The sequence below is a fragment of the Pezoporus wallicus genome, unplaced genomic scaffold, assembly GCF_028554395.1.
Source record: "Pezoporus wallicus isolate ANWC-B61680 ecotype Strahan unplaced genomic scaffold, APGP_CSIRO_Pwel_v1 contig_3181, whole genome shotgun sequence".
Lineage (NCBI taxonomy): Eukaryota > Metazoa > Chordata > Aves > Psittaciformes > Psittacidae > Pezoporus > Pezoporus wallicus.
In genome coordinates this window covers 4,639,664-4,667,612 of record NW_026641700.1, presented here as the reverse complement: position 1 = coordinate 4,667,612, position 27,949 = coordinate 4,639,664, and the positions used below count along the sequence as shown (strand labels likewise).

The following is a 27,949-nucleotide window of genomic DNA, read 5'->3' as shown; positions in this document are numbered from 1 at the left end:
TTTTTTAAGTATAGAGTTTAAATATCTTTATGGCTAGAGACATAGCAGATAAAATGTAATCTGATTGTTTTATATTGAGATATATATTACTTGCAGCTGAATAGCTTTCAGCTCTGAAGTGCCAAGAGTACAATGCTGTGGTTTGAAATTTATGACTGCTTTGTGCCCTTTGTAGCTATATATATAGTATATACATGTGAAATCTTAGTATGGCCCAGAGAGCTTTTAAACAGCGCAGTCAGCTAGAAACTTTTGGGACTGAGCTAGCTTATGTGAGTTGTAGAAATATGTTCTTGTGTGTGGTAACTGGTCATTGCAGATCCTGCTGGTATGTTAAAGGCAAACTTTCAGAAACACCTGAGCATTTGAATTGCTTTGAAATACAGATTTAAGCCTTCTAAATCACATAGAGAAAACCTGTTCAGAAGTACCAGGATTTTCTTATTAAGTTTTAACAGTTTGCTTCAATTTAAGTTTAGGAAAATGCTTCATGCAACTGATTGTAAGATAACTTTTACATTCGTATTTTAGATCTGCCAAAGTTGGACAAGGTGGTTTGTCTACTTATTTATTGTTACTTGTAAATCATGCAGCTGTTGTTTATACAGGATTACTTGCAAAGGGAAGTACACAACTGCTAATAACATTTTTCTTCTCTTTTGATTGCTGGGTCATATAATTTCAGTGATGATTCTGTGCTGTTGTAAACAGACGGTTTGATTTGTTTTGCAGCAGATTTAAAGCTGAATCCTGCTACTCCTTCATTGTTTATGCAGTACTCACCTCCATCTTGCTAATTACAGTTTCTGTACCTTTTAATGTTAGAGAATGAAATAAAAGTTCATTGCAGGCTACTGTCGGTCAGTTTCTTGGAGAATGAAAGTGTTTGTTCATGTTGCTTTGCTCCTACTCTGTGTTTACTAATTTGGCTTAATGATATTTTTAAATTCAACTTACTCTTTCCAAATAGCAAATATATGTGTACTTTATAAAACAGCAGCTGGTTTCCTGTATCTCTGACACAAATGTATTTTCTACCAATGAAAAACAGAATACTGACACCCTCCCGTGGTAGAGTTTTCTCTGTCTCCTTTTCTGAGCAGAAGCTAAATCTAGAGATCTGGATGGCTGTTTAATCTGAACAGTGGTTACAAAGAACTTTCTGCCTGGATTGGCAAACCCTAAATAGTAATGCTTCCTGTCCTTTCCTAGTTCAAATGTATTACAGGGGAAACAGCAGCTCTCAGTTTAGGACTAAGCTGGAGCCATTGGTTTAGTTTTTGCCTTGTGTTTTTCAGCTAAGCAACCCAGCACAACTAAACCACTTCTTGATTCATGGGCAACTGCTTTCTGTCTGCTCTCACTGCCAGCATGCTGATTCTGCACAAAACCTGCCCAGACATGATTTCAATTAAGAAAATAATCATTGTTTTTTATTATGCTATCATATACAATATGCATTTGTCTTTATGTTTGCATACAGACTAAACTGTACAATATTTGAGAGGTATGGCTGTAGGGTTTTCTGGCTACTGTCTAAGGTCAGTTCTCACGTATAAATAATTTTCCCCCTGTTTTAAGTGCTCTTTCAGCTGCTTGTTTTCAGGAAACACTGTTTGGGTGTTTTGGGTTTTTTTAAGGTTTTTTCCCACCTGCTGAGTGACAGGTGGAGCCAAACTTTCACTGGAGTTAGAGAACAGCTTAGCCGACCAGCCAGGCAATGTTTGCTTTAGGGTGAGCTGAACAGCTTTCTCACTTGGGTGCTATAATTAGACTATGGATATCTAGTTTAAGTGTAGGCACCTGAATTTCAGACTCAATGGGAACTGAATGAGCCTTTGCTTTTGCAAAGTACTGTGCAACACCAGTGAATGGCAAGTTATGTAACATTGAAAGAGGTATCTGAGAGCATCTATCAAACTTTTCTTAAATAACCCACTCTTCTTAGTTTGACAGGGTTTTTCTCTATTCTACCAAAGTTAAAACTCCTTTAAAATAAAACCAAACCAAGCAAAATAAATCCCTCAAAATCAAACCAAACCAAAAATACCTGCAACCACATTTTTAAATCTTCATTTTTAAGACTTAAGTCCTTGCGTTGGAAGTCTTTGGTCTCTGCTCTCCTTGCAATACTTGTTGTCAGTAAGTTGTCTTCATTTCAGCTGTTTCTATTCTATACAGCCTCACAAAGGTGCTGCTGAAGCCTGGCTCAAGCACTGCAAAAAAAATAGAGCCTCTGAGGTGAGAAAAGCCAAGGCATCCAGCACACCTCCCACTACTTCTATTCCTGTACTCCCGCCTAGAACACTTGTGATGTTGCAAAACTTTTAAATGCCTCATGAGAGTTACTAGGAAGGCAACCGTGTGGAGAACACTGAGGTGGCTTTATGTATTTTCTGGACGACTGATTTTAGTATAAAGGAAAACATTTCTTAAAGAATGTTCTGTGAATAAAAGTGTTGTACAATGCTTTGTGTTGAAAGCAAGGAGGGATATCTCTCGCATGACTCTTAACAAGGGATACATAACTATAAAGTTTGCAGATGTAATTAAAATGTATGTAGAGCATGGATCAGATTTAATCTTTTCTCATAGCTGCAAGTAGTGCTTGTAGTACAGACAGATGTCTCATCTCTGCTGTGTTCACACAGAAGTGAGAGGTTTACATTAACATACATGTTTTGTGATGTTTGAATTCTTTGCTTATAAACTCTTAAGGCCTCCTCCAGCAAAGCTGGAGTAGTTAGAGGAGAGTTAGGGACTCCTAACACACACTGAAAACTTAGAGACACAAAAAATGATGCTTTAATCTTTTAAAGAAATAAATAAACTCTACACAGAATCATTCTTGCAGTGAAATGATGCTTAGTTTGAGGGGCTCAGCTGCTGTTGAAGCTAAAAAAAAGGGACCGTGCCTTAGATGAAGGCAATTAGAAATTCCACATCCTAGCTTTGCCAGTTCATGTTAAACAGCAAAGCAGTCTAAAGGGATATTGCATACCAAAAGTATTTGAGTCAAATGCTGTTAATCTATTTTTCTTCTGTACAGATCTCAAAACAATGAGTGAGCGACTCAAGAATAGGTACTACGTGTCTAAGAAATTATTCATGGCTGACTTGCAGCGAGTCTTTACAAATTGCAGAGAGTACAACCCCCCTGAGAGCGAATACTACAAATGTGCCAATATACTGGAGAAATTCTTCTACACAAAAATTAAAGAAGCTGGATTAATTGACAAGTGACACTGTCTTTTCTACAACCACATAGTGTGCCTACTTTATGGGCAGGGGAAGCTGTTCTATATCTGCGTTGTGGGACTCAAAGGTTTCAAGAAACTTCTGTTTAATACTTAGCACTTTTAAAAACCATCTTAGTTTTGCAAACATGTATTATAACGAAATTACGAAATTATTTTATTAAAATGCTTTATAATGTATTTAATTACAGAAAATTTCTTTTGTGTGTCGATTACTGTATGTTCATAATAAGTTTATCAGTGACAGCCTCTGAAACCCCACAAAACATGTGGGAAATTGCACATGTTTGGGAATATGAAGAAAATTCCCAGACAACAGATGTTATAGCTTACCTAATGCAGTACCTATTTGATAAAGTTTTTTGGTTTTTTCAGTAAAAAAAGAAAATAGGGAAAACAACAGTTTGGGGGGCTCTGAAACACTTGTTTCTTTATAGAATCTTTTTATAAGATATTATTTTTTAAAAGAAAAAGCTGGTTGAGAAGCTGTGAGAGAAGAAGAGCCAGTTTTGGAAAAGGACTTCCTGTAAGCTTTGATAGATGCAAGTTTTTCTATTAATTTGGGATTTTGATAAACATTTTACCTGTAAATTGTAATCTCATAACCACTATTAAAAACAAACAAAAAAATCTGGCTAGGTGTGTAATGTCATAGTGACTTGGCTTATGCAGGACATAAGTATCCAAAAGAACTTCAGAGAATCCAATTCGCATGTGCTAGTCAATGTCAGTTGCCTTAGTGGAGTTAAGATTTTGCTGCACTTCATGACCCACCCTATTTACTGCTCTTCACTGATAAATTCTTTGGGTTATTTAGCAGAGATAAGACTATTGAAAGAAGTCAACATATGACAGCTTCTAGCTCATATACTTGGCTCTGTGGTAAACTGGATTTTCTACCAGGCTGTATTGTAAATGCTTATTAAACGTGATTATTTAGACCCAGGAACATATTAACATTTTACAACTCATGTTAGTATATCTTCAAAATAAGCACTTACATATATACTTTGCTGCTTACACTACATTTAAGAGGTACACCTAACTTCCTACTGGAGATCAGTACAGGCCAAAAAGCTGTCACTTGACATTTTCTAATTAGAGTTTGTAACTGTAAATTATAATTGCTTTTGTGAAAAACAGATCCAACTTTTGTTCTTGCTGTTTTATATTTACAGACGTTACACTGGTAAAATTCAATAGTTGTAAGACTGAATAAAACCCAGTCCTATGCTGTGTCAAAGAATATATTCCTGCAAAATGCCTGTGCAATGTTAAATCACAACTTGATTCTGAAAATAGATGTCAGGAGCAGCCTGGAAGTAGTAAATGTGGTACACAAGGTATTCAGAATGTTAACACTAGATTTACCATAGTGTTTTGTATGAGATTAGTCTGACCTGCATTTGGATCTATAACAAAGGTACAGTGAGCATTGTTTTTCTTTTAATAGCCAGTACTGAATGCTGTAATCCTGTTTTGTAGATAGGGCCTACAGATGCACCTGTTAAGCTTGGTATCCTGTGAACTTTTGTTATTTTCAGAGTAGATTTTCTTATTGTCTTTCAATCAGATTGTCTCTTCTATATTGAAACATTTGTTTTCTAATTTAAGAATTAATATTTTCATAGATACTGTGCAATAAAGTTACATTAGGATATGTGGTTTTGCAAATGCTTTAAGCTGATGAACTTTACATTTGTAAAATTAATATATTGTACTGGTACAGAATAGTTTTAAATTATATATGTACAAACCCCTACTTATTTTGGTCTTTTTTCATTACTTAGTTCTGGCACTGCAACTATACATACTGTTAAGCAGAGCTGAGACTTCAGCATGGAGAGCTGTGCCTACTCCAGCTAGCATTCCCATCTCTCTGCTAACTCAGCGAGGTGTTGTTACTCCTATCTCCTCAATATCTCAAACAACTCTTTGAGCTGTTCAGGACTTGATTTTTAACCTCAACATGTGCTCGTGCTGTTTTCTCATGTTTGTCTACTAGAGTCCTTCCTTTATTTACAAACCAGTTTACAGGGGAGCACACTGCAGGCTATGAGGAGTACTTACGTATGTTCACCATGTTACTCAGATGGTACACTTCTTTTGCATATCCTGAACAAACAAACAAACAAACAAACCTGTATGTGTCTAACACCTAGCAGACAATTAGACCATATTAAGATTTATTTCCTCCCCCATCCACTAAAATTTAGTCCTGTGCCACATCATGTAAAAGTGTACACTTTTCAGAGGGTAGCAAACAGTGGTCTGAAGAGGCTTAGACATTTTTCTGGAGCCTTCTAAGAAGCAGTTCAGACTATTCAAGACTTCGCTGGCAGCTGCAATGGAACTGCAATTCTTCAAGCTTAATTCAAAAATAAACCCCTAAGCCAGATGTACCTCACCACTGCATGAGGCTGCTCTGCTGTAGCTGTTATAAATTCAGTTGCTGGAAGTAAACAGCACCTAAAGCTAAACGACAGCCCAAGTTCCTGTAGTACTAAGAAGTATGGTAACACCCAGAGCTAGAATTTTAGGATGCAAATGGAAGGTTAAGTTTCAATTTCAACATCTAAGGGCTGGTATTGTGAACAAGTATTTTGCAAGCACCCCGTAGCTGAAGCTTTTGTTATGAAGTCCCGTAAAACCAATTTACACTCAACCAAAGTAGAGCACTGTTCACCGACCTTCACTGATGACCAGATAGGGACAAAGTTAGTAACTCTTTTAAACAGCAGTACCAAGCAACCCTAAATTGTTACTTAAGAGAGCTCCCGCTACGTAATCGGATTTCAACTGACAAAGCTTATGGGGAAGGAGCGCGCTAGTTTGCAGCATGCCTGTGCTATACAGTGCTATGTTTGAAGCAAATACAGAAATTGCTAGAATACCAGCCATCGCAGATGTGTTTACAATGACCAAAACATTTATTAGAAACTTCAATATGAAACTACAACCATTACAAGAAGAGCTGTACAAATATTGTTATAAACATACACAAAAAAAAAAAACAACGAAAACCAACAAACAACAAAAACCCCAAACCCCAAAACACTAAACCATTTGATCTTAAGTGTCCAAACAAGCAGGGTATAAGTTACAAAATTATAACATAAGAGTTATAAATTTACATTAGAAAATGCCTTCTCGCAAAAGGGTTTGAATGGAATCACCTTAGTTACAAAGGTAGCCTTGTGTCTTCTAGATCATGAAAGTCACTGGATTGAAACCAGCCCCCCCTTAATTTTATATCCTTAGCATTAAGACACATAGAAATAATGGCATATTTATGAAAAATATTGTGCAACAATAATTTCCTGGATATTTCCTTTCTTCATGGAACCAGCATGGTTTTGCTGTTGTGACTGGAAATATCAATGACGGCCAACAAATTTCTCACTGTATTTTGACAAGAGATGTTTTCCTAAGAGAAGGGCGCTTGGCGTTATTTTTCTGCTTGAAAACTGGAGAAGTCAGGAAATTTGTGTCTGTGAATGGATCCCCTCTTCTAAGTTTCCTAAAAAAAAAAGAAAAAGAAAAAATTGAGTTTTGTTCCAAACATCACTTAACACTCATGAACTATTTCATCTTACTAACATCAGACCTCTCTTCGAATGTTTTCTTAAGAATTTCTTTCTAATATTTAGACTCCCCCCTCAAATCCTCCATTTGATGGAATGTTATGAACTTTATATCAAGCTGGAAAGTAAGACACCTACCCTGCAATACTTGGTTCTTTATAGCACACAGTAACAGTACAGTTTCGCTTGCGTTTTGGAGATCGTGGTCCTTCACCTTCTGGGACAACAGCTGCATTCCCAGTGCTGGCGAGCAGTGAAGTGGTATTGGTAACATCACAAAGATGACCATGAGATGGCTCTGAAGGCTGCCCTGGGATGAAATTAGGCACACTTACAACAATTCAGGCAAGCTAGCTTAAAAGAGAACATCAGTGAATACACTAGATGTGAAGCAACTTTCAGCTGTAACTATTATCTTCACATTGTACTTAAAAATACGTAAGAGGATCAACAAATTCAGGATTTTAGTTTGGAAAAATAAGTTAACGCTAGGCAGTGCCCAGCCAAAGTGTGATTTGTTGTTCCACTTATTTTATATTTTGCTCTCCTCCTTTGTCCTCAGCTTTAGTACATCATTAAGCACATCTAAAATACAGTATTGATTATTGTTGACCTGGCTTATACAAGACATGTCTTTGATTCCAATCTGCCGAGGAAATAAAAAGCTAAATAATTAATCTAGTGATTTCTGTAACATTAATCTGTTGGTATTTATTTAAAAAAAAAAAAATCCAAAATAAAAAAAGTCTAAATCCCTTACAGAATGTTATCTCTCAAGAAAACAAAACCAATTATAGAACACTTTCTATACTTACGAATAGACTTGTCACTTGACTTACTGCTTTCAGTCTCTTTTTCATTACGGAGTTTCTGCTCATGTTGTGCCAAACATCTTTTAGACCTTGGCCTTGCACGTACTGGTGATATACCTATCTTGTCCACTGAACTTCTCCTTCTTTTTGATTTACCCTTGTAAGGCTCATAGAGGCTGTCATCTGAATCTTCTTCAATATCACTTGACTCGATGATATAGGTTTTCGATAAGTCATTTTCGTCATCCACACCAGTATCTGTGTCATTCACACCAGTATCTGTGTCATTCAACTTATTTTGTCGAAAAGGTGTAAGATGGACACTCTCTTCCAAATGAAAGTCATAAGCATCACTGAAGCCACCCAGGAAATCCAACTTTTTCTTGGAAGTCCCTTTACCCTGTCTTTGTTTTGGTGTTCGTCTGGAAGTTTTAGGTTTTTCCAGTTTTGCCTTCTCTTGCTTCTCTTTCCTAACTTGAGAGTCTTCTCTGTTTTTACACTCATGTCGTTTAAGATCAGAATTATTGTTTAAGTGGGACTGTGCAGTTTCAGAATCTGTCCTCAACACCAGCTCTGAACCTACCTCATTTTCATTCAACTGAGAAATACCTAAATTTCTGTTTTCTATACTACACATCTTTAGACTTTCCTCAAGTCTAACTTCATCCAGTTCAGAAAGCTTTTTTGTTGAAGCAGGCGATACTGAATGGTTCAATACACCAGTATAATGTTTGTTGTAATTTCTCAACTTCAAGGAGCAATTCCTAATAGACCCATCTTTTGGTAAGAGATTACCAAGTCCATCCTCTCTGCTTGAAGAAGTATTTTCCAGCTCTGATTCTATGACATCCAGATTAAAATCAGACGTTTGTCCTTACAATTGAAGAGAAAGGGTCATGTTAAAGCTAAAGAGTAGCAACCTGTTAAGGTTTTGTGCAAGTTCTGAACATGTCAGATATTAAGACTATTCTTAGAATTTTCCCCATAGATATGTACAAACCAATCAAGGAAGTTCTGTTTAATACAGCTTCCAGACAGGAAGCAGTTAAGTATACTATGTTAGGATTTTCCTCTAAACTGTTCCATTTGGAAAGGTTATCTATGGGTCATTTATTTTCTGTTTTGCTTTGTTAACAGTTGTTGATTTCGTAAATGACACTAAATGACTAAAGATGACTTTACTCTGTTGAACTGTTTGGTAGATAATGAAACTATATTGCAGGTATATAGAAGACAAAACATTTTCAATTCTCCCTGCCCATTTTACTAGGCATCTTCATTCAAAAAGTTGCCAACATTAATACCTAACCTAATCTTCCACTTATGATAATAAGTGGAAAAATACTTGACAGTTACTTCAAAAGCATTAATTACTTTTTAAACTTACACATTTTTTTCCCCTGATTCAGAATACAGCAGTGTCTGGTACTTTGATATAGTTACCTTTGTCTGGAACTATTTTGTTTGAGGAAACGGCGTTGTCAGATTCCTCACAGGTCTCTGACACAGAGTGAGTGAGCTCATTTTTATGGCCGTCAGCCTCCATCCCACTTGGAAGTACTTGATCATCCCCATCAGCACACTGTAGATGTTTTCTAGAGAAAATACCAAAAGGTAATATTTACCAAATAGCAGTGTATTTTATCACAACACAACTACTTCATTGCATTGGATTTCTTCCCTTTTTTCCAGTCAGAAAATTAAGCTTACTGATATAAGATACTTACACTGAATGTATTGGCCCTGCGACACTGGAACTGTTTTCAAGAACTGAAGAAAGCACTCTCCCATTCTGTCAACAAAATAAATCTTAATGTGACTAAAGAGATGAAAAAAGCTTGCATGATACACAAGTTTTAGACAACAGCCAGGTTACCCACAGAAGGTCCAAAGAGGCCCTTGACTGCTTCTCTTTCTGGCTGTGTGAACACAAAGTACTGCGTGATCTCACATAGTCCCTGCAAGTCAACACATTCATCACCAGCCTAATCATACAGACAGTGGACAGAGGAAAGAACTGTAAGGATAGTACAGGGAACAAGACATAAACCCATAGAAAAACAGGATGCCCCATCTACCATGTAGCAGAGCCACAGTCCCACTAACATCTACTACATATACCCACGTTGTGGACCACATGTCATACTGGGAGCTGTGGGAGCAATTGTACCTCCAAACTAGGCTTAAGTCTCAAAAATTATGAGCATCTATGTTGGAAGTAATAAGGGGGAAGAATTAAGATAAATCCTGCCCCTCTAGAGCAGAAGGTACTTACTACACCTGTGGAACACAGATTCTTTGCTGGGCCAAGGAGATCAATTGAGTCCAGTAAATTCTGAGAAACTCTTGAAATTATCTTATTCAAGGCTTGCAGTTGATTCTAACAAACAAAAGAAGGAAAATAATGCTGTTATTGTCATACTCTAGTATCAACTACCAATGAAAGAACTTACCAGCATTACGAGCTGACTAAATTAGTGCAGATTTTGATGTTCAGCTTCACTAAATCACAAAGATATTATTAAAAAAATACCTCAACAAGTCCTTGTGCTTGCTTGAGCCTAAGATGTCTTTGCAATTGAAACATCTGAAACTTCAGATCTTGATAATCTTTTTTTAAATGTAGGATGGTATCCTGGGCATCCATCAGTTTCAGCTTTTCTTCTTGCAAAGCCTGAGCTAGGGCTTTGTTGTTTGCTTGAAGGCTCTTAATTTTCTTGGAGTTGTTGGCTACAACACAAGAGCAAATATTTCAACTTAATTTTTAAAAAGAAAATAAAAACGTGAAAACTATTAAGACATCAAGCGTCTTACTTGCTATTTTGGCCTTTACAGTGCAGATCTGGCTAATTTTATCCAACCTCATCCATTTCTGATTTTTCCTCTCTTTCATTCGTTCTTTTATATCATCCAGAGTGTCTTTGACAGGCTTTTTCAAGTGTTCAGCCATCTTCTCCTTTAAAAATATGAAGGGTGAAGAACTCATGAAGCTGGTGACACTCAACGCTACCCAATGCCAAAAGAAAAGGAACTGAGAAACAAGAGTAAAGCTCATAGAACGGCTTGGGTTGGAAAGGACCTCAAGATCATCCAGCTCCAACCGCCTGCCACGGGCGGGGACACCTCCCACTAGACCAGGTTGCTCCAAGCCCCGTCCAGCCTGGCTTTAAACATTGCCAGGGATGGGGCAGCCACAACCGCCTTGGACAGCCTGTTCTAGTACCTCACCACCCTCACAGTAAAGAGTTTCTTAGTGATGTTTTTAAGTTGCACATATACACGCGTTAGACACCCACAAGCGTTAAAAACCACACAGACAAGACCACTTTCAAAACACTTCCTTGCAGCACGGCTACCGCCATTACGCCGGTTATCCGACTTGCAAACAGCTCGGTGCCCGCTGCGCTGTCCAGGCCGCGGGCTCTAAACGCTCGCCCTGGGGCGGCACGACGGGTAGTGAAGGGTGAAGAACGTTCCCAAGGGGCCGGCAGTGGGCCGTGATTCCTCTAACACTGTGGGCAGACCCTCCCCGATGACACACCGTACCTCCTCAGAAAAGCGCATCCACGCCAGCCACGTCCACTCGCACGGCCGCGGCTGCCCGAGCCCCGGGCGGCAGCGATACCGCCGCAGCGGCAGCCGGCTCCGCCCCGGTGCCCACCGCAGAGCCCCGGCTCTCCTCAGCAACAACCGCACACCGGCGCGCTCGGCTTCGGAGCGCCGGAAGCAGCAGAACACCCCTGACCTCGGTCAGACAGTTGACTCTCCACCACCGTTCCAAACCGCCCGCCGCTCCCTCCCATTGGTCCGACGTCACGCCCTCCCATTGGTCCGACGTGACGCCTTACGCACAGCACGGCCGCCGCGTTCATCCGCGCCTTGCTCGTAACCCCGCCCGTTGGAGGCTTCCGCTGCGCCCGGCTTGAGGCGGCAGCGGGGGTTGGGTTTTGCCGGTGGTAGTAGTCATGGCGCTGCCACCGGCCGCCCTGCGACCTGCAGGGACCTCCGCTGGGGAGCGGCTCGGGGCTGATGCGCCTCATGGGCCCTGCCGTGGCTTATCCCCGGCAGGACCCGCGTCCTGCGTTCACCTGGACTACCTCAGCTGCCACAGTGGGAAGACACAGAGCAGAACAATGGCAGCAAAACTAGGAGATGAGTCGTTAACTTTCAGTGTAGCAGCAAGATGAGACTTTCCTACTCCTTCTGGACCGTGCTGCTTGTGAGCTGCGCTTCTGCTGTTGCAACTTGAAGTGAAAATAATACAAGAGCTGTAGAGATACTTTAAGACACTTGTTTTATGAAGGAAACTCTTCTCAGATGTTACCAATAAGAAGATGGCAGCTGTTGCTCTGCCAGGTTTATGGGTGGCCAGGCCATGAGGGAAGTCAAGGCTTGAGGCTGGCGTTTGCCTCTCTACGTGGTTTTCTTGGGTTATGTATCTTTTGTAACAACTGTAACTGATTAGCATATGCTAATATCTATGCATATTGACTATGGAGTATTGAGCTTTGATTAAACACTGCTTTATGATGAAACAATCAGCTAAGAAGTATCTTACTAAATAGGAGAATAAATGTTGTGCTTGTATCTGAGAAATTAGTGTTTTGTAGCTACTATGTTTGTTTTTTTCCTAACATCTGCCTGGTTTGTTTTTATTCATTACAGCTTGGATGTGATTTGGCAAGCTGTTCTCTCTCAAAGAATTCTCATAGATCATGAGAGAAACTGTAATCCGCAGTAAGTATGCAGTTAGTTATCCTTTCCTAATCCTTGGAAGGTTATTTATTTTTTGCTTTTCCAGCTCAGAACAGCTGGCCTCATCTGTGTAGTCATGTAGCTTTTTCAGTAGTGTAAATAAATGTAATTTAATCTTACTTCGTTGATAGATATTAATGAAGTTGGAGTTGCTTTTCCACTGTCAGTGAATAAATTGCCCTGCAAACACAGTTCCTTGTGCAGTGTGGCGACTCCTTTTTGAGATAAGAGATCATGTCAGAAAGAACCACAAACACATTTGATCCTCTTACTCAGTAGTGTCACACAAAACCAGAGCAACACAATTTTAGTTTCTCTTTATATCTTAAAACCTTACAGGACTGGGGGCTGGGTGGGGAGGGGGAAAGAAGAAGAAAAAGAAGAAAGTGTTTGATACTGAAAATCACATACCCAGTAAAAATCATTGTACAGTAAACCTTGTGACCAGTTCCTTCAGGCTTCACACTGTTATATAGGCAATAATGGGGTACTATCCTCCACTCAGCAGCTAACAGCCTCATCTGGGCCCTTGCAAACAGCTCTCTCTAAACATTAGTTGAAATTATCTCACTGGACTCAACTTCTGGGGGTATATTTTTGTAGGGGGTTGTTTTTGTTTTTTTTTTTTTTTTTTTGGTTGGTTGGTCTGTGTATTTTTATTTATCTGTTTATTTATTTTCACAGGTATTCTAACCAAAGGTAATACCTTTCCCCACAAACTTTGCCTCACTTAAAGCTAGAGGTGTTTCACATTTGGCCAAGTAGCAATTGGTAGTTTCCAGCAATGCTGGTAAGGTCTTTTAGCCATTACTCATTCATTTGCTTGACACAAGCACATTGATTGTGATTAAATGAGCCATGCTTTGATTGAGAAAGAATGCTTTCCTCATTGCTAGCTAAGTGTTGCTCTTAATTACTTTTTTTCCCCCTGAGTATAGCTATATGAAGACTAAAAAAACCCTCTTCACTTTTTTTCTTTCTATTGTATTTAATGTTACCCATGAATTTTGTTACACCTTTTTCAGAAACTTTGGGATCTTTCTGCAGAAAATATTTTGTCTTTTAATGTTGAATTTTGTTATCCCAATAATAACATTTTTACTGTTACCAAGCTGTGCTCATTTCTGCATTATTCTCACCTCAAGACAGTTGTGTTTTTATTAAATTATTTGCAGGTTACACCCTCTGTATTATTTTAATTATCTGTACTGTGGAATTCCTAGCAGTGAATTTTGCTAGCTCCACTGGCTCCTTGCTGTAAGCAATTTCACGTTTTCCTCTGTGAAGATTGATGCAGTGATTGATGCCAGGGATGCTTTAGATGGTTAATTTATTTCTAGCAAGCGTACTCATGTGGCAAACCAGCTGCTACTGTGACTGGAGATGGAGCATTAAAAGATTTGCTCTCATCTTGGGTTTACTGGTTTACATTACAAGGAAAGGGTTGCTTCGTCTAATTACAGCAAATTACAGGAATTGGAGCTGTGATTGTGGGAGCATTTGAGATACTTCTTGTCAAAGTTCAAGTCCGAGTGTGATGTTACATGCTTATGTCCAATGCATTCTTTAGTGGTTGATGTAAAGAGCTTAAATTTGGGAAGTTGTTGTTTTTCCCAAATAAATAAGATACCAGATATGCAGTCTCTCATGGAATGTTAATTAGTTGCTTTTACTGCTACCAATATCAAAGTCTTAAATGGAATTTTAGCTTCTTTAGGGGATGCTTATGAGAAGTATTGATAATCCAGTCCATGCTGGAAAATATTTTTAAAGCTCCTACTGGTTTCAGTGACAGGTTAAATTTGCATGGCGGCTCTATAAGGACAGATGATTAGACTCAATAATCATCTACTTTGAGTATCTGTCACTCATTTTTTGGTGACAGAAGAGCAGCCATGATACAATGAGCAATGGCAAGTTTTTGTTGATGCAGGCAGCTGGATGACCTCAAGATACCCAACTTAAATGTCCTACCCATCTTCTCTGCTGCCCCATGTCCAGCCCTCTATCAGGCAAACATGGTGATGATGTGTACACCTCTGGTTTTAACCATAAGAGTAGCTCACTTAGGTTAGGGTAGTAGATAAGACTCATATTTCACTACCTCTGTCAAAACAAGATACAGAGGTGGAAACCACAATATATGCATTCTGTGAGGACAAAAGAGGGTAAGAGTATACAATATATTGTTACATTAATACTGTAATTAATACTTAGAGGACACCCTTAAAAGCAGCTCTTGCACACTACCAGAATTTCCTTTCTTTAGCTGCTTAGCAGTGCACAAGACTGTCATGTTTTCTGTTACCTTTGGAGTTAAGTCAACCTTCTTCTGATTTCTTGTGACTTGCACACTTAGGCTACCTTGCAGTACTTTTCTCCTTGATCATCAAATGGTTCATTTGTGAACTGCCTTCAAACTGTTCAGTTCTAATCTGTTTTGAGCAGGACATGGGTATCTTGGAAGGGTCATATGAGGTGTCTTAAGAATATTTGGTATGTGGGAGCTGTGGGACTGTAAGATGCTGATGCACCCACACTGCTTCCCTGAAAGCAGTAAAGTAGCACATTTTTTGAAGAAGCTGGCACAGGCTTCCGTCAGCAAAATGGTCTTGTACTAACTTGACCAAGTTTGGCTGAAGAATCCTGCAGAAATAATGAGCTGAAAAGATTTTGACAGGTAGACAATTGGTATTTGCCCTTCAGTAAGGTTAAAAAGAATTGTGAGCATCATCTGGCAGTCATTATTTTTATGTATGTCCATATGTGCTGATTCTTTAACGTTTCAGAAAAATTTGTCAAATTAGACCAGTAAACTGCTAAAGTTCAGACCACTTCTATTTTAGAATATGTTACTAGTAGTGTATTCTCTATTCTAAGTTATCCGTAGCTAATTCCTAATTTCAATTTTTATATTTTTCTTTCTCAGAAATACTTTTTCTATTCAAAACTGAAACCACATAGGTAAGAGGAAAACAGGCATGAGTTAATTGAAGCATGAGACCACAAGTGTTTCATTAAGCTAAAGTTAATAAGCTGTAAATCAGCATACCTACATTAATTGTATCTGTGTCATTTTGATGTACATATATATTGTAAAATGTTTTCAATTATTAATCAGTTTTATATAAGTAAGGAGGTGAAAGATTAATAAGTATCTTGATTGTTCATGAGAGAGATTCCAGAGAGGAGAATATATGCAGTGATTATTACGTGGGTCAGATACAGCTATCCGTTTCACTATAGACATAATTTATTATAAGTACTATGATAAATACTTGTCCCAAGTTGTCACAAAATCTTTGGTTTCAGTGCCAGGGAAATTCCCAAATCTCAGAAGGGTGTCTTAATCCCATGGCAATATTGCAACAATATAAGTACCAATCTGAAAATTTGAAACTGCATGAGTACAATGGGCAAAGAAGGAATCACGAGTCAATAAAGATTATATCAATATTTAACATTTTCTCAATGTATCCACTGACTATCTTCATTTCATTATACCTTCTGTGTCAGTTGATTAAAACCTAGACTTTCTACAATATGCAGCAGTTCTCAAGCATGCAGTCAGAAGCAACCTTCAGCCTGCTGAATTTTCTACCCCCAAAACTCATGGGGGGTCTCCCTGAAGTGAGACTGATCATTGGTTCTGGTTTCCAAGTAGCTTTAAAGTTTGTTTAACTGTTGAATGGAATATTTACTGACAAAATTAGGGGTTTTTTTTGCTTATAGTGTTTGTGTAAATGTGTGGCTTTCCACCAGTTATTACCCATCTTTTCCTGATGAATAAATAGCTCAGAGACATACCAGTAGAATAGTGGCTTTAGAGACAAAGGCAAAAATATGTTCTCTCTGCACAGTGGATTTTGATGATACTAGGATGATGATGATACTATTTGACATAATGGAAAGAAATTCATGGATACAAGAGGATATTCTTAGTGTAGCTTTTATTAATGCTAAAACATCTCTCATAATCTGAAAAGTTAATATTAACCATATAATGATATTTGCAGAAACCTTGGATCCTGATGGAACAGAGTGCCACCAGCTTCCTGCTCTTACATACCTTCTCCCTATAGGTACTCTGATGTTAGTGGAGAGGGGCTTGGTTTATATGGGCAAACCTGGGATCAGAACTGATCTCTTTTCTTTTATCTTTCTCTTTAAACTCAGCTATTCTATATGTACACATTAAATACAAGTATTTATTTGAGGCCTTATAGCAGTAGATAATGTACAAGCGTTCCTGGCTCTTAAAGCTGTTGGTAAACCATGATGAAAAATAGAAGACAGAAAAAGATAAAAACAGCATTCTGCATGTACATTGGCTAGACCACAATGGCATTGGGCAGAAAAAATGTCTAGACAACCAGCTCTGCCTTTAGATCAGAATGTTTGGTTAAGGAGGATTTTTATGAAGTGTGGAAAAGCAATTTTCCTTCCTGCTGGGACTGTATCTCTGCAGTCAGCTCTCAGAGGTTTGGGTCATGGGTGAGTGACTTTCAAAGAGCTAATCATTGTTCATAGGTAGAAGACATAGATACAGATTGACACTTTGTTCTCTCACAACAGGCCCTGCATAAGCATTTTTTAGTGACTTCAGTCCACCACAGAGACAATGGAGAAAAGATAGGGTATAATTTATAACCAGGGATATATGAAGAAGCAAACATCATTACTCAGTAGTAATCCATTTGGTTCTGCTCTAGGTATGCTGTCCATATTAAAATAAGTAGGCTCATTTTATTATTCACACACTTTGTGGGAAATCTGGGTAAAATGAGACAGAAAGCAGAGGCAAAAGGAGAGTGGTGAATGCTGTAACAAAGAGATGCACCTCAGCCATCCTTCAGTTCTTCTGTTGATAACCTATCTCAGGTTGCTAAGGCTGTTGTTTCTTTGTAAGAAGTGAGGGACTTCACTATCTCATGAGGATAAACAAAAGTAATAACTATATGGCCAAAATGACATTATAACATTTGACATTAAAATGGCTTTTAAGGGTTGGGGTTGTTTTGTTTCTATAGCTTAGCCTGCCACTAACATTTTGGTGTTTATTTGAACAGTTGAAGCAAATCTGTTACCAGCAATAGCTGTAAGTGGCATGTCAGTGGTAAAGAGATATGGAAAGACTACTGAACTGCTGCTGCTGTGAACTTCAAACATGACAAGATTTTTAACTGGCAGAAAAGAACAGTGGCAGAATTCTCTAGGCTTTGTTATCTTTGCACTTTTCTCTACTTGTGGTTCTCTGTATCACTACCTTTTATCATTCCCTTACGTTGCAACTGTATTATAGTGTCCAGTGTTACAGCTATTCAATCCCACAATTTCATCTAGTTTTCTGTCCTGTCAGAATACTTTTCCTCAGTTTTATTGGAGAAATCAGAATAAAAACATAACTATTTTGGTGTTTTATATTTATGTGCAGAGACAATAGGTGTGGTAAGAACTAGAGATTGTATGAAGGGCAGAAACAGTATGTTGAAAAAGACTGTTTTAGTGGATGTTCTGTGGTTCTTTTAGTTTATTTTGTTTCATTCAAGTATTTAAAAGTTTAAGAACATTTGAAAAATGAGATACTGTGACCAAATTTCCTTCAATCTTAACAATATTAAGTCAATAGAAATAGACCATTTCTCCAGATTCCAAGGATGGCTTTTCCCACTAATTGATACTTAAATCCATAAATCATACAAAGCCTGTAACTCCCACAAAATAATGTCCCAGAATGCTAAGGACAGAATCTAAGCTAAAATCTGGCCCTAAGAAGCACCTCAATATATTCTTTAAAAGGAATCAGTTCAGATTGAAAGGTGATTTTCGCTGTTGTTTTATTCACACCCCTCTGTCCTTCCTCAGAATAACAGCAGGATCTAACTAGGACACAGCAGCTTCTATTGGTCTGTAAGGTTGTCTGTTCCCTCCTGTGACAAGATGCAGAGTGGAGTACAGCTTTGATGTGGAAATGCCTCAGACTTTCATCATATAATGAGCTCCCCCAAAAGACCAGTAAAAACTAAAAAGAAGTCATACTTAATTTAAATAGAAAATTGCATTTCTACTTTGTTATATAAAGAAGGTTTAAGGCAATTTAAGGTGACAGAAATGAGGTTTATGCACTGTTCTCTTCTTGCCCACCATCAGTTTGCAAGCAGAACCTGGATTTCAGCTGCTGAGTGCTCACAATTTCTTTGTTGTCCTGTTTGGGAAGTTCTTTTCAGTCTTTCTAGAGCCATGCTGTTCTTTGTTGTGAATCTCCTGTCTATTCCTTCTTGTGGGCCCTCTGACCTTCTCTTCCTTGAGCATGTTGAGTTACTGCCCGTTGTCATGAGAGGACTTCCTCCTCATCCAGTCATTTTGAAGGAACAGAACATGTAACTGAGAACACATGATAAAACAAATACTGTCTGTGTTATTGTAAAGCCCCTATAGCTAGGGACAGTGGCAGGGAGAACTATAATGTCAAAGAGATTTCAGTTTCTAATAGTTTGTATGCCCCGTGTGTGTGTACACGTGCATATCTATATGCATGGGTTTATGATACTTTCCAGTAGCTGCTGACCCATTTTATTGGTTTCTTTGCTAATAATTAATTGAAGTAGAAGTATGAGCTAGCAAAAGGCAGCTTGCTTAGCCTTTCTGTAGCGTTCCTGACCAAAAATAACAAAACTGCAAGTAATAATGATGATAAAGTAAATCCTATTGCTTATGCTGAAATTTACAGCTGACTAACAGTGATATTTGAAACGTACCAGCTGCCTCATGGTAGTTTCATGTTTCAGCAGATCTGCTTTTTCATACCCCTATGAGCTTGAAAAAGCTCAGCTGAGGATCTTTTAGTGAGTTCATAAAGCTGGTGCAGGCAGCATCCAAAGCAATAACAGTTTCACTGACTGGCTTTGCATGGTGTCTTCCTGGCCTTCAGCCTCCTCACCCTAGAGTGCTTTGAAAAACTTTCCTTTCAGAATATGCTATTCAAAAAAGTATTACAAAAAACGTATTACAGTGACCTTCCTTATGCCTGTGGTTTCCATCCACTTTGTTTTGAGCCTTCCAAAGCATTTTCTTTCAGACCTTCTCTTAAAGACTGCATAGTAAGTTCATTCACACATGTTCCTTATATTCCAGCAGATTTTCTCATTGTCTACCTACACAGCATCTGTGGAATACATTTGAGGGAAATAATTTTCTCTCCTGCTTCCCTTCTACTGTACTGCAATTATTCTCATAGGTATTACTGTTGATATCACTAATAATATGATTACTTTTGTAAGACAAAATTTCAGCATTATCCAGGAGAAGTGGGGCAAATAAGTTCTTTAGAGAGCTTCAGTATTTTTGCTCACCATCTACAGGACAACAAAAGGATCTATTTAAAGTGCATAAATTACTGAAGTCCAAAGCTCTACAGTAAAATCCCAATGTTACCAAATTAGTTTAATATTCAGTACCTTTTTGTGTTATCTTAAACCCAGGTGTAGACTGGCAATCACAGCAGTTGTCACTTGGTGGAGCCAGATTACTCTGCAAATTGAATGTGCTTTGCAAATAGTTTGCATAAAAAGTCTCTAAGGCAGGATTTATAAATAGTACATTGGAGAAAGATAATTAAAAAAAAAAAGTGGGATTTCAATAAATCCGTGGAGGAATTCAAAGTTTTATAGCTTTGCTTTTAATTACTGTAGCACAAGAGAAGTAAAGGACTTGCTACTTGCTGGCCAAAGCAAAGGCTATCTCCTTTTGCTGGAATAAAACAGGTAGGTATATTTGGTAATGTACATACAAACCTGCAAGGATGAAATAAAGCCATAGCTGTGACTCTTGGTACAATTTAAAGAAATCCAGGTTGTTAATGCTAAAGCTTAGTAACACCTTACACACTGTATTTTTATATATATATATATATATATATTACTGCTAATATTTTCAATTTATGTCATTTTTGTAGCTCTCTTTTAAAGATTCTTCATAAAATTGGGAAGGGCATCAAATTTATTTCTGGTGTAGAGAATAGAGAACTCTTAGAGGAAAAAAAGGAGAGGATACCAAATGTACATACCTTCTTTATACTCTGTAGAGTGCAGAGAACTCTCAGCAACTTTTTCTTGCAGTTTGCTTCTTTTCTATCCATATGCATAAGAAACTATTGAAAGAAATGTCAACAGTAGAAGCACCTACTCATTCTACAGTGTGTTTATTGTGCGCACTGTAACAAAGAACTCAGGGAATTTAGGTCTCTCTGCCATTCTTATACCCAGTGATCAGAAGTTACTCATGGGAGCATGTATATTTTCTGGCTTTTTTTTTCTTTTCATTTTTTGTCCTCATTATTTAGTATTTATTTGGATGGAATTCCTCAGAGACAGATGGATAAGGATAGATACTTTTGAGGAGTTGTTCTGACTAGCATACGAATTAAGTTAAACTCTCAATGTATTCTTTAGACTTGTCAGATCTCATTTACTGGGAATAGACTCTGTCATTTGTACTCCAGCCGCATATTTTATTTCATAATATACTGAGAACATGACTCTTTCCTATTTGGTGACTCTGTGTGCCAGAAGAAGCCAGTTGTCCCAATCAGCCAGCTGTTGACAGATATATCTGGCAACTGGGGTTATAGGGTAGAGAAGCCACAACATGGGTAGAGAGGAATTAAAGATTAGCCAGGTAGAGTGGTTTGTGCTTTAGAAAACAAATTAGAAGACAAAATCCCCAGCAACATAATGGCATCACAGTCCCACATGTTGTGTGTCTTCACTTACAGCTCTCTCATGTACATTTGGAAGTGCATCTCCTTCTATGACCCACTGAGTCAGATGACAGTTGAAATTTTCAAATCCTTGAGATACTGGCAAACCTGGCACAGAGTCTTGTATCAGCCCCTCATATCCTAGTACGAAAAAGTGGAAAAAAACAAGAAATTCTGGTGTTATAGCTTTCTGGATTTTACATACAAGATCGTATTAGGGCCATTATTCAAAACTACTAAGATTTTCTAAAGAATTACATTTCATCAAAAATTTCTGTGTAGAACCTATTCTTTCCCAGTGAAGGAAAACATACATCATGAAAACAGCCACATTTCTGGAACAATTTATAACTATGGGCAGCAACAAGGCCTACATCTTACGTAGAGTTAAAAACTACAGTATTATTCCCCTGCAAGAGAGAAAAAAAAATAAAAAGAGAGTGTATTAAACCTGCATGTAAATAACAGGTCACAGTTTATGGAAACACGACAATGAAATTACTGGGGAAAAAGAACAAAATTCAAATAGAAGAAAATATGTGAAATGCAGAAATTACTTTCTCACCTACAGAAGTGCAGGAGGGGCTTTGTTAATGCTATGATGGAATAGGGGCAGTGTGAACATGGAGCATTGATTTTATATACCTAGCATAGCTGGAAAGAGCCATTATGGTGGCTTCTTTCTGGATTATTGTCAGAACTTCTGTTCGGATAAAATGATGCTAAGGGTTAAGTTTCTAAATGTTTTTCCAGATAATGAAGGCTGTGGAGGTTTGGGGGATTTTTTTGGTTTATTTTGGTTTTAACTGGCTAGCTTTATTGCTTTTTTGTGCTTTTGCTAGCACCCTGCCAAATTGCATTTGGTTTCACCCCTTTTCCTTCGTATAAGTAGTACTTATGTCAGGTCACGCAGAATGTTTGACCTGCATGAGCAAGGAAGACAATTTTTCAGTGTCTTTCTTTTGCGATTTTCTGCTTTCCCTCTGTGATGCCATTTGAACAGCTGCATCCAACTCTGACAACAGGGGAGAGAAGTTCTCAGCTGAAGGGTTTTAAAAGTTCATTAGTTTAATTTATTCTGCCTCTCCAAAGGAGATTTGTATTGTCGTTGGAATAGTAGCTCTTGTTCCCCTTCCCACCAGGTTGAATTGGAGATTTACAAATAAAATCCCTAACTTAACGCATCTTCTAAGTGGTATGCCTAGTTTCCTTTCTTTTGTATAAGCTACTTCATTTTATGTCCTCTTATTTCTATTCAGTTTATTACTTTTATCTTTTTAACTATTCTTTTTGTGGTTTTGTATCATCAGAAAATTTCACTTCTTTCTGAATGCATCTTCATCCAGGTTAAAAGGGAGAGACAGTCAATCAGTCAGTAAATCCCTGCTCTCTGAAAACAGTCAGCACCAGCTGTAGCTCAATTAAACTCAACCCTTGAATAGTTCACAAGAGAACCCACACTTGTACGCATACACATTAATCAAATAAACTCATTTTCATCTGTAGTTGTATTCCAAATTTTCAGTTAATAGCTTGGACAGTAAGGAGTGGGCTGGAGATATGTGATGGAAGTAGCCGATAATTAAACCTTCCAGCATAATCTTCAAATTTATGGTGTCCTGACATGCACACTAAACAAGGTATGTTGAAGGAACCTAAAATACAAGGGGTTTGCATGCTTATATGTTGATGAGCACTTTTGCTGAGTAGTACAAGCAACTTGGCTGTTGAGAGTTGCTTGACATGTTCCTAGTTTGAAAATTTAGCTTTTGCATTTTTTATCATGGTGAATGGAACAGCATGTAGAAAGAATGCCATTTATGTGTATATTCTTAAGTCACTTTTATAGACGTTGCAAATAAAGTTATATTTATGCTATTGAGACTAAAGATCCACAAAATGTCTGCTTGCATTTCTTAATTCTACGCATATTAAGAGTAATTCCTAAGGTGTGGTGATTTCTTATTCCATAATTAGGACAACTTGTATGTAACAATATGTGCTTAAGCCCCTTCATGTTAATGATACAATGAAGTGCTGCCCTGATCATGGGACTGTATTATATGGGCAACAGACCCCTACTAACGAGCTCTTTAGTGAAAACAGTCTGTGGAGAATACAGGCCATGTCAGGCTGTATTCTAGCTTTATGGTCATGTTAATTAATCTGTCCTGAGCAGATTTCAGACAAGGTCAGGCTGGCCGTGCTGATTGCTATTTAGAACCTGTTCCAAAAGAAGCATTATTGCCACTGGTGGGGAACATTTTCCTGAAATTACTTTTGTCATAAAGTGACTAGTTGTCAAACTGAAGTATATTTAGCCTAGTTTGGGACATCTGTTTTGACCCCATGCCTAAGAAAGATAAAGATCGACAAACAAACGTAGTCCCAAACCATAACAATCAAGTTCATAAACTCTACTGTGATCAAGTCATGGCTGCGGTAAAATGTTTGAGTATTTATACATGGCATATATAAGTAACAGCTCCAACTGTAGGGAGTAAAATCCTTCCCAACACATGCCATGATATGTTAGAAAAAGGCTCAGCTTTACATCCCTTGTTTAGACCAGGTTGTACAACACGTTGAACTTGATCAGGGAGTGCCAGGGAAAGCATGCTTTCTCTCTGTGAAAACCTTCAAGTAGTTTTGGTTTTACACCAACATGGAATGAAAAGTACTTAAAATCTGGAATTACACTGGATGAGAAAATACTTCTTGCATGGCTGTAGTCAAAATACCTTGTTCTCTGCAGTGGTGGGGAACATTTTTGGTGATAGACTAGCATAGACAGCTGGGAAAATGTTTCGCTTGTCACAGGCCATCAGCAATGATCCTCCCTCAGGCTGACAGCAATGATGTGCACAGATCACTTCCCACACCCTCTGCAGTAACTGAGTTAGATTGCTTGAAATGAAATCATGTGTTCTTTCACTGTCTCTTTCACCTTGCACCCTAACATTGTCAGTTCCAAGGAGGGAAAGTCCTAACCTGGGAACCTGGAAAACTGAGACACCTCTTGGTAATTACAGCACCCTTCCTTCTTTTGCTTCATGGTCTGAGTGTACTGGCTCTAAGAGAGACACAGGAGTTTCCTCCAGAGCATACTTAAATCAGTGGGATCCTTTATGCTGGATTTTATGTCTATGGATCAAGTCCTATCAGAACTTTGAAAAGAAAACCTTAGTGCTTTACAAATTATTATTCATTTAGTGATGAAAATATTTGCTATAGAATTGGTAAATAACAGGAAATCTTCTAACACTATCTTAAAATCTTTACCTCGCTGATACTTTGCTGTGTGCTCTTCCTAGCTCCAAAATATTTTTTATAGAGCATTATAGTAGTGCTCTAGGTTTGGAAACTAGGAGTGTATTCTTTCAGGCACTCTTAAGTATCTGCTTGCATTTGAAAGGCATAGAGAGTTCTGAACTCTGATTAAGGCATGATTTATGATATGAAAAGCTTGAACATTCTTTGATATAAGGGAATACTATACAGAATCATAGAATCATAGAATCCTAGAATCGTTAGGGTTGGAAAGGACCTTAAGATCATCAAGTTCCAACCCCCCCTGCCATGGGCAGGGACACCTTACTCTAAATCATATCACCCAAGGCCTCGTCCAACCTGGCCTTGAACACTGCCAGGAATGGAGCATTCACAACCTCCCTGGGCAACCCATTCCAGTGCCTCACCACCCTCACAGGAAAGAATTTCCTTCTTATATCCAATCTAAACTTCCCCTGTTTAAGTTTTAACCCGTTACCCCTTCTCCTATCACTATAGTCCCTAATGAAGAGTCCCTCCCCAGCATCCCTAAAGGCTCCCTCCAGATACTGGAAGGCTGCATGAGGTCTCCATGCAGCCTTCTCTTCTCCAGGCTGAACAGCCCCAACTTTCTCAGCCTGTCTTCATACGGGAGGTGCTCCAGCCCCCTGATCATCCTCGTGGCCTCCTCTGGACTTATTCCAGCAGTTCCATGTCCTTTTTATGTTGAGGACACCAGGGTTCTAAAGCTGTAGCTCCAGTTCTGAAACTTGAATAGATATATACCTCATTTTTATTCAATTTAGGTTTAAACAGAAGCTTTGAAAACAGTACAGGGTGGCACTGCTTGGAGGTGGCAGTGAAATAACTTGTGGATATTTAGAAGTGCTCAATAAAGCATAAATTACAACAAGGAGCGGAAGACAGGAAAAACTCAGATGCCTACAAATAACTGAATGTTTCCCTAGGGCATAAACATTAATGGATTTAATTAGATTATAATTGCTCATGGAAGCGTAGTCTTGCACAAGATAAAAATACCTGACATTGCATTTGCAACTAGGCAACTGCATCAGAAGCACTAGGAGGTCTGAGGTTAAACACAAATTATTTACTAAATATAAGGAATCTGGGTGTGCAGTATATTCTCTGTTCTCAGGATGTACACATGTATTTGTAAGATGGGAACACTGCTTCATATATTTGGCACTGAGCTGTAGCTGCTGGAGTAGAGAACTGAGTTAAAAAAGGATAGCAGATGGAAATGTATGTTTAACTGAGGATCATCAGGGCCCTATGTTTGTCTTCTATTTTCATCTTTACACTTGTGAAAAGACCTCAGTGAAGATATTTAGAATATCCAATCCTTGTGTTGAGCGGGGATCTATATACCCACCCAATATTTACAGCTGCACAAATTAAATTCCTGATTTAGATACACTAATTGCATTTCAGCTAAAACAATCCTGTCATATTCCAGGAGGTTCAATACAGGAGGTTGTCAGGCATGGGTACTACATGGCCACATGATGAGTATGTCCTTACTCCAGTGTTGGGATCCATATGTTGCTGGTTGATATACCAGTGCAGCAGAGCACAACCAGCATTTGCCCGTACTGGAAGCCTCCTGGTTGCCAGCTTGTAAAAGTCACAGCAGGGATGTAAAGGTGATTTTAAAAAAGTGAGCTCATTCTCAGTATGGGAACTGGCAATTTGGCTAATTGACAGGGCAAACTAAGTGTGAAGCTTTAACCCTAAGCAGCAGTCTTGCTGAAACGTTGCGTCTCAAGGAATCTTTGTTCTCTTAGCTGCGCCATGGCACAACCACACCAAAAAGAGAGAAGAGCATCTCCTTTGCTCTTAACTTACAGCCAAGTGGTCAAGTTTCCTCGAAAAGTAAAGGTAAAAAAAGTGAGGTAAAGGAAAATTGGGCCTTGCTCTCTCTTCACCCTGTTTGAATGTACTAGCCACTAAGCAGTTACTGGGAGAACAGGGCAATAAGAGAAACACTTTACATTGGAGAGGCAGCTGCTGCATGTTGGTGCAAAATCCTGTACAAATCAGAGAATCGCGGCTAAACCAAGTCACGCAGGAAAGATATGTCAGGTGTCCTATGTCTAGTTATGGCAGATGGATCTTCTGTCCAGTAATGTCTGCTCTGCTAGAAGGATTCTGCTAGAGGCAGGAGGATTCACCATTGATTGCATCTGTTCACAGTATTAACAAGATGGAATATTTTTTGTACTGATTTTCACAGAAAGTAGTTACTTCCTTGTAACTACTGAGTTAACTTCCTTGTAACTAACTTCCTTGACGTGATGACTTCAAAATTATGCAGAAGTATCAAAATGGTTAAAATAATAAACCTCTCATTTATTTGTTTACATCAGTGTTAAGAACATCCAGGAAAAGAATAAAAATATCATAAAACCCTAATACTGGAACTGACTTTAAATTGTCTGAAACATAGCCTGAGGTAGTAAGCATTTTCTCACTGAGAAATATTTCATGATTGACTAACAGCACGGTATTAGCTCTGTAGCACACAGACTCAAATCACTACCGAGATCGACTATTGCGTGAATTGTTGCAAAAGCATTTGGACACTGTTCATGGGAGACACCTGTGGTCAGATTCAGTAGACCTGTGAAAAAACCTGTATGGAAAGGTCACTGAGCATTGCATAGAATGTAAATGTGAAGCTGTGAAACTTGGATATTTAGCACAGCTGAAAACGTGCAACTCCAATAAACAAAGGCAATATAAAGGAATAAATGTAGGTGATAATGGACCACTGGAGGCACTGATCCCATGATGTTGATTCCAGTTACCTGATAGTTATTTAAATGTAATTATAAATGTTATTTTAGAATTACATGTAATGCTAAATACTATTTTAGGGTGGTATATTTTATTTTGTTGGTTTTTAGTTTTTGTTTGTTTGCTTGTTTGGTTGGGTTGCATTTTTTTTTGGAGGGGGGGTAGGTCTTTAAAAGCAACAGGATTATTTCTCAGGGAAGATCCTTACCTTTCATATTGTTTCCCAGATAAAGTTAGTGACAGTGACCAAGAGGTCTCAGGAGTAGTGTTTTCATGTGTTTTCAACAATGATAAACACTGCTATAATTAATTTACTTCTGCAAGTCTTTGACCTTGCTGCTATGGCAAATACTGTGTTTCAAACAATTGTTAACAACATTAGTTACTCATAATGAGAACACTACTGACTACTACTACACAGATGCTTTACCTTTCTAACATAAAGCTGTAGCTTGCTAGTGGTGAAATGAAAGATAGGTCAGGTGAAAATACTAAAAGTTAAATTCTGAGATTTTTATTTAATTTTTATGAAATTTTTTCTCCCTTTAAATCTAGATGGATCAAACTTTCAGCAGAGAGATCAGTTAGGAAATGAGGAGAGAAGGATGGTCTTTAGCTCAATACTCTCCACTGATATGCATTTTAGGTAGTGTTATTTCCTTAAAGTATTATAGGTCTTTTAATCTTTCATAT

At 38.3% G+C, this 27,949-nt stretch overlaps 2 protein-coding genes across 4 annotated transcripts in view; one reads left to right on the top strand and one right to left on the bottom strand.

Annotated features, from left to right (window-relative positions):
• Window positions 1-5,019, top strand: part of KAT2B (lysine acetyltransferase 2B) — a 43,827-nt gene extending 38,808 nt beyond the window's left edge. Inside the window, exon 18 of the mRNA XM_057424887.1 lies at window positions 3,050-5,019. Within this exon, the coding sequence (XP_057280870.1) occupies window positions 3,050-3,243 (194 nt within the window). The 3' untranslated portion in view covers window positions 3,244-5,019. The remainder of the gene's footprint in view (window positions 1-3,049) is intronic.
• A 1,563-nt stretch (window positions 5,020-6,582) lies between these two features.
• On the bottom strand, window positions 6,583-11,204 carry SGO1 (shugoshin 1). 3 transcript variants are annotated; one of them, XM_057424931.1, is made up of 9 exons: window positions 11,200-11,204; window positions 10,468-10,609; window positions 10,187-10,383; window positions 9,929-10,033; window positions 9,381-9,445; window positions 9,097-9,248; window positions 7,657-8,526; window positions 6,980-7,151; window positions 6,583-6,777 (listed from the first exon to the last, which is right to left on the bottom strand). In XM_057424931.1, the coding sequence occupies exons 2-9, from the start codon at window positions 10,601-10,603 to the stop codon at window positions 6,657-6,659; spliced, it is 1,818 nt and encodes a 605-aa protein (XP_057280914.1). In that variant the 5' UTR covers window positions 10,604-10,609; window positions 11,200-11,204; the 3' UTR covers window positions 6,583-6,656. The 3 variants fall into 3 exon arrangements, with proteins under 3 accessions (XP_057280914.1, XP_057280915.1, XP_057280913.1); XM_057424932.1 differs by lacking the exon at window positions 11,200-11,204 and adding an exon at window positions 11,033-11,117; XM_057424930.1 differs by lacking the exon at window positions 11,200-11,204 and having other exon boundaries at window positions 10,468-10,667.
• Between the last annotated feature and the right edge of the window lie 16,745 nt (window positions 11,205-27,949).

Bases quoted from the DNA above. Each gene is read 5' to 3' on its own strand.
- SGO1 (XM_057424930.1), bottom strand. From the start codon at position 10,639: ATGAGTTCTTCACCCTTCATATTTTTAAAGGAGAAGATGGCTGAACAC. The intron at 7,152-7,656 runs GTAAGTATAGAA...ATTTCATCCCAG, and splicing joins GTCAAGTGACAAGTCTATTC to GGCAGCCTTCAGAGCCATCT. The intron at 6,778-6,979 runs GTAGGTGTCTTA...TTTTTTTTTTAG, and splicing joins AAAGAACCAAGTATTGCAGG to GAAACTTAGAAGAGGGGATC.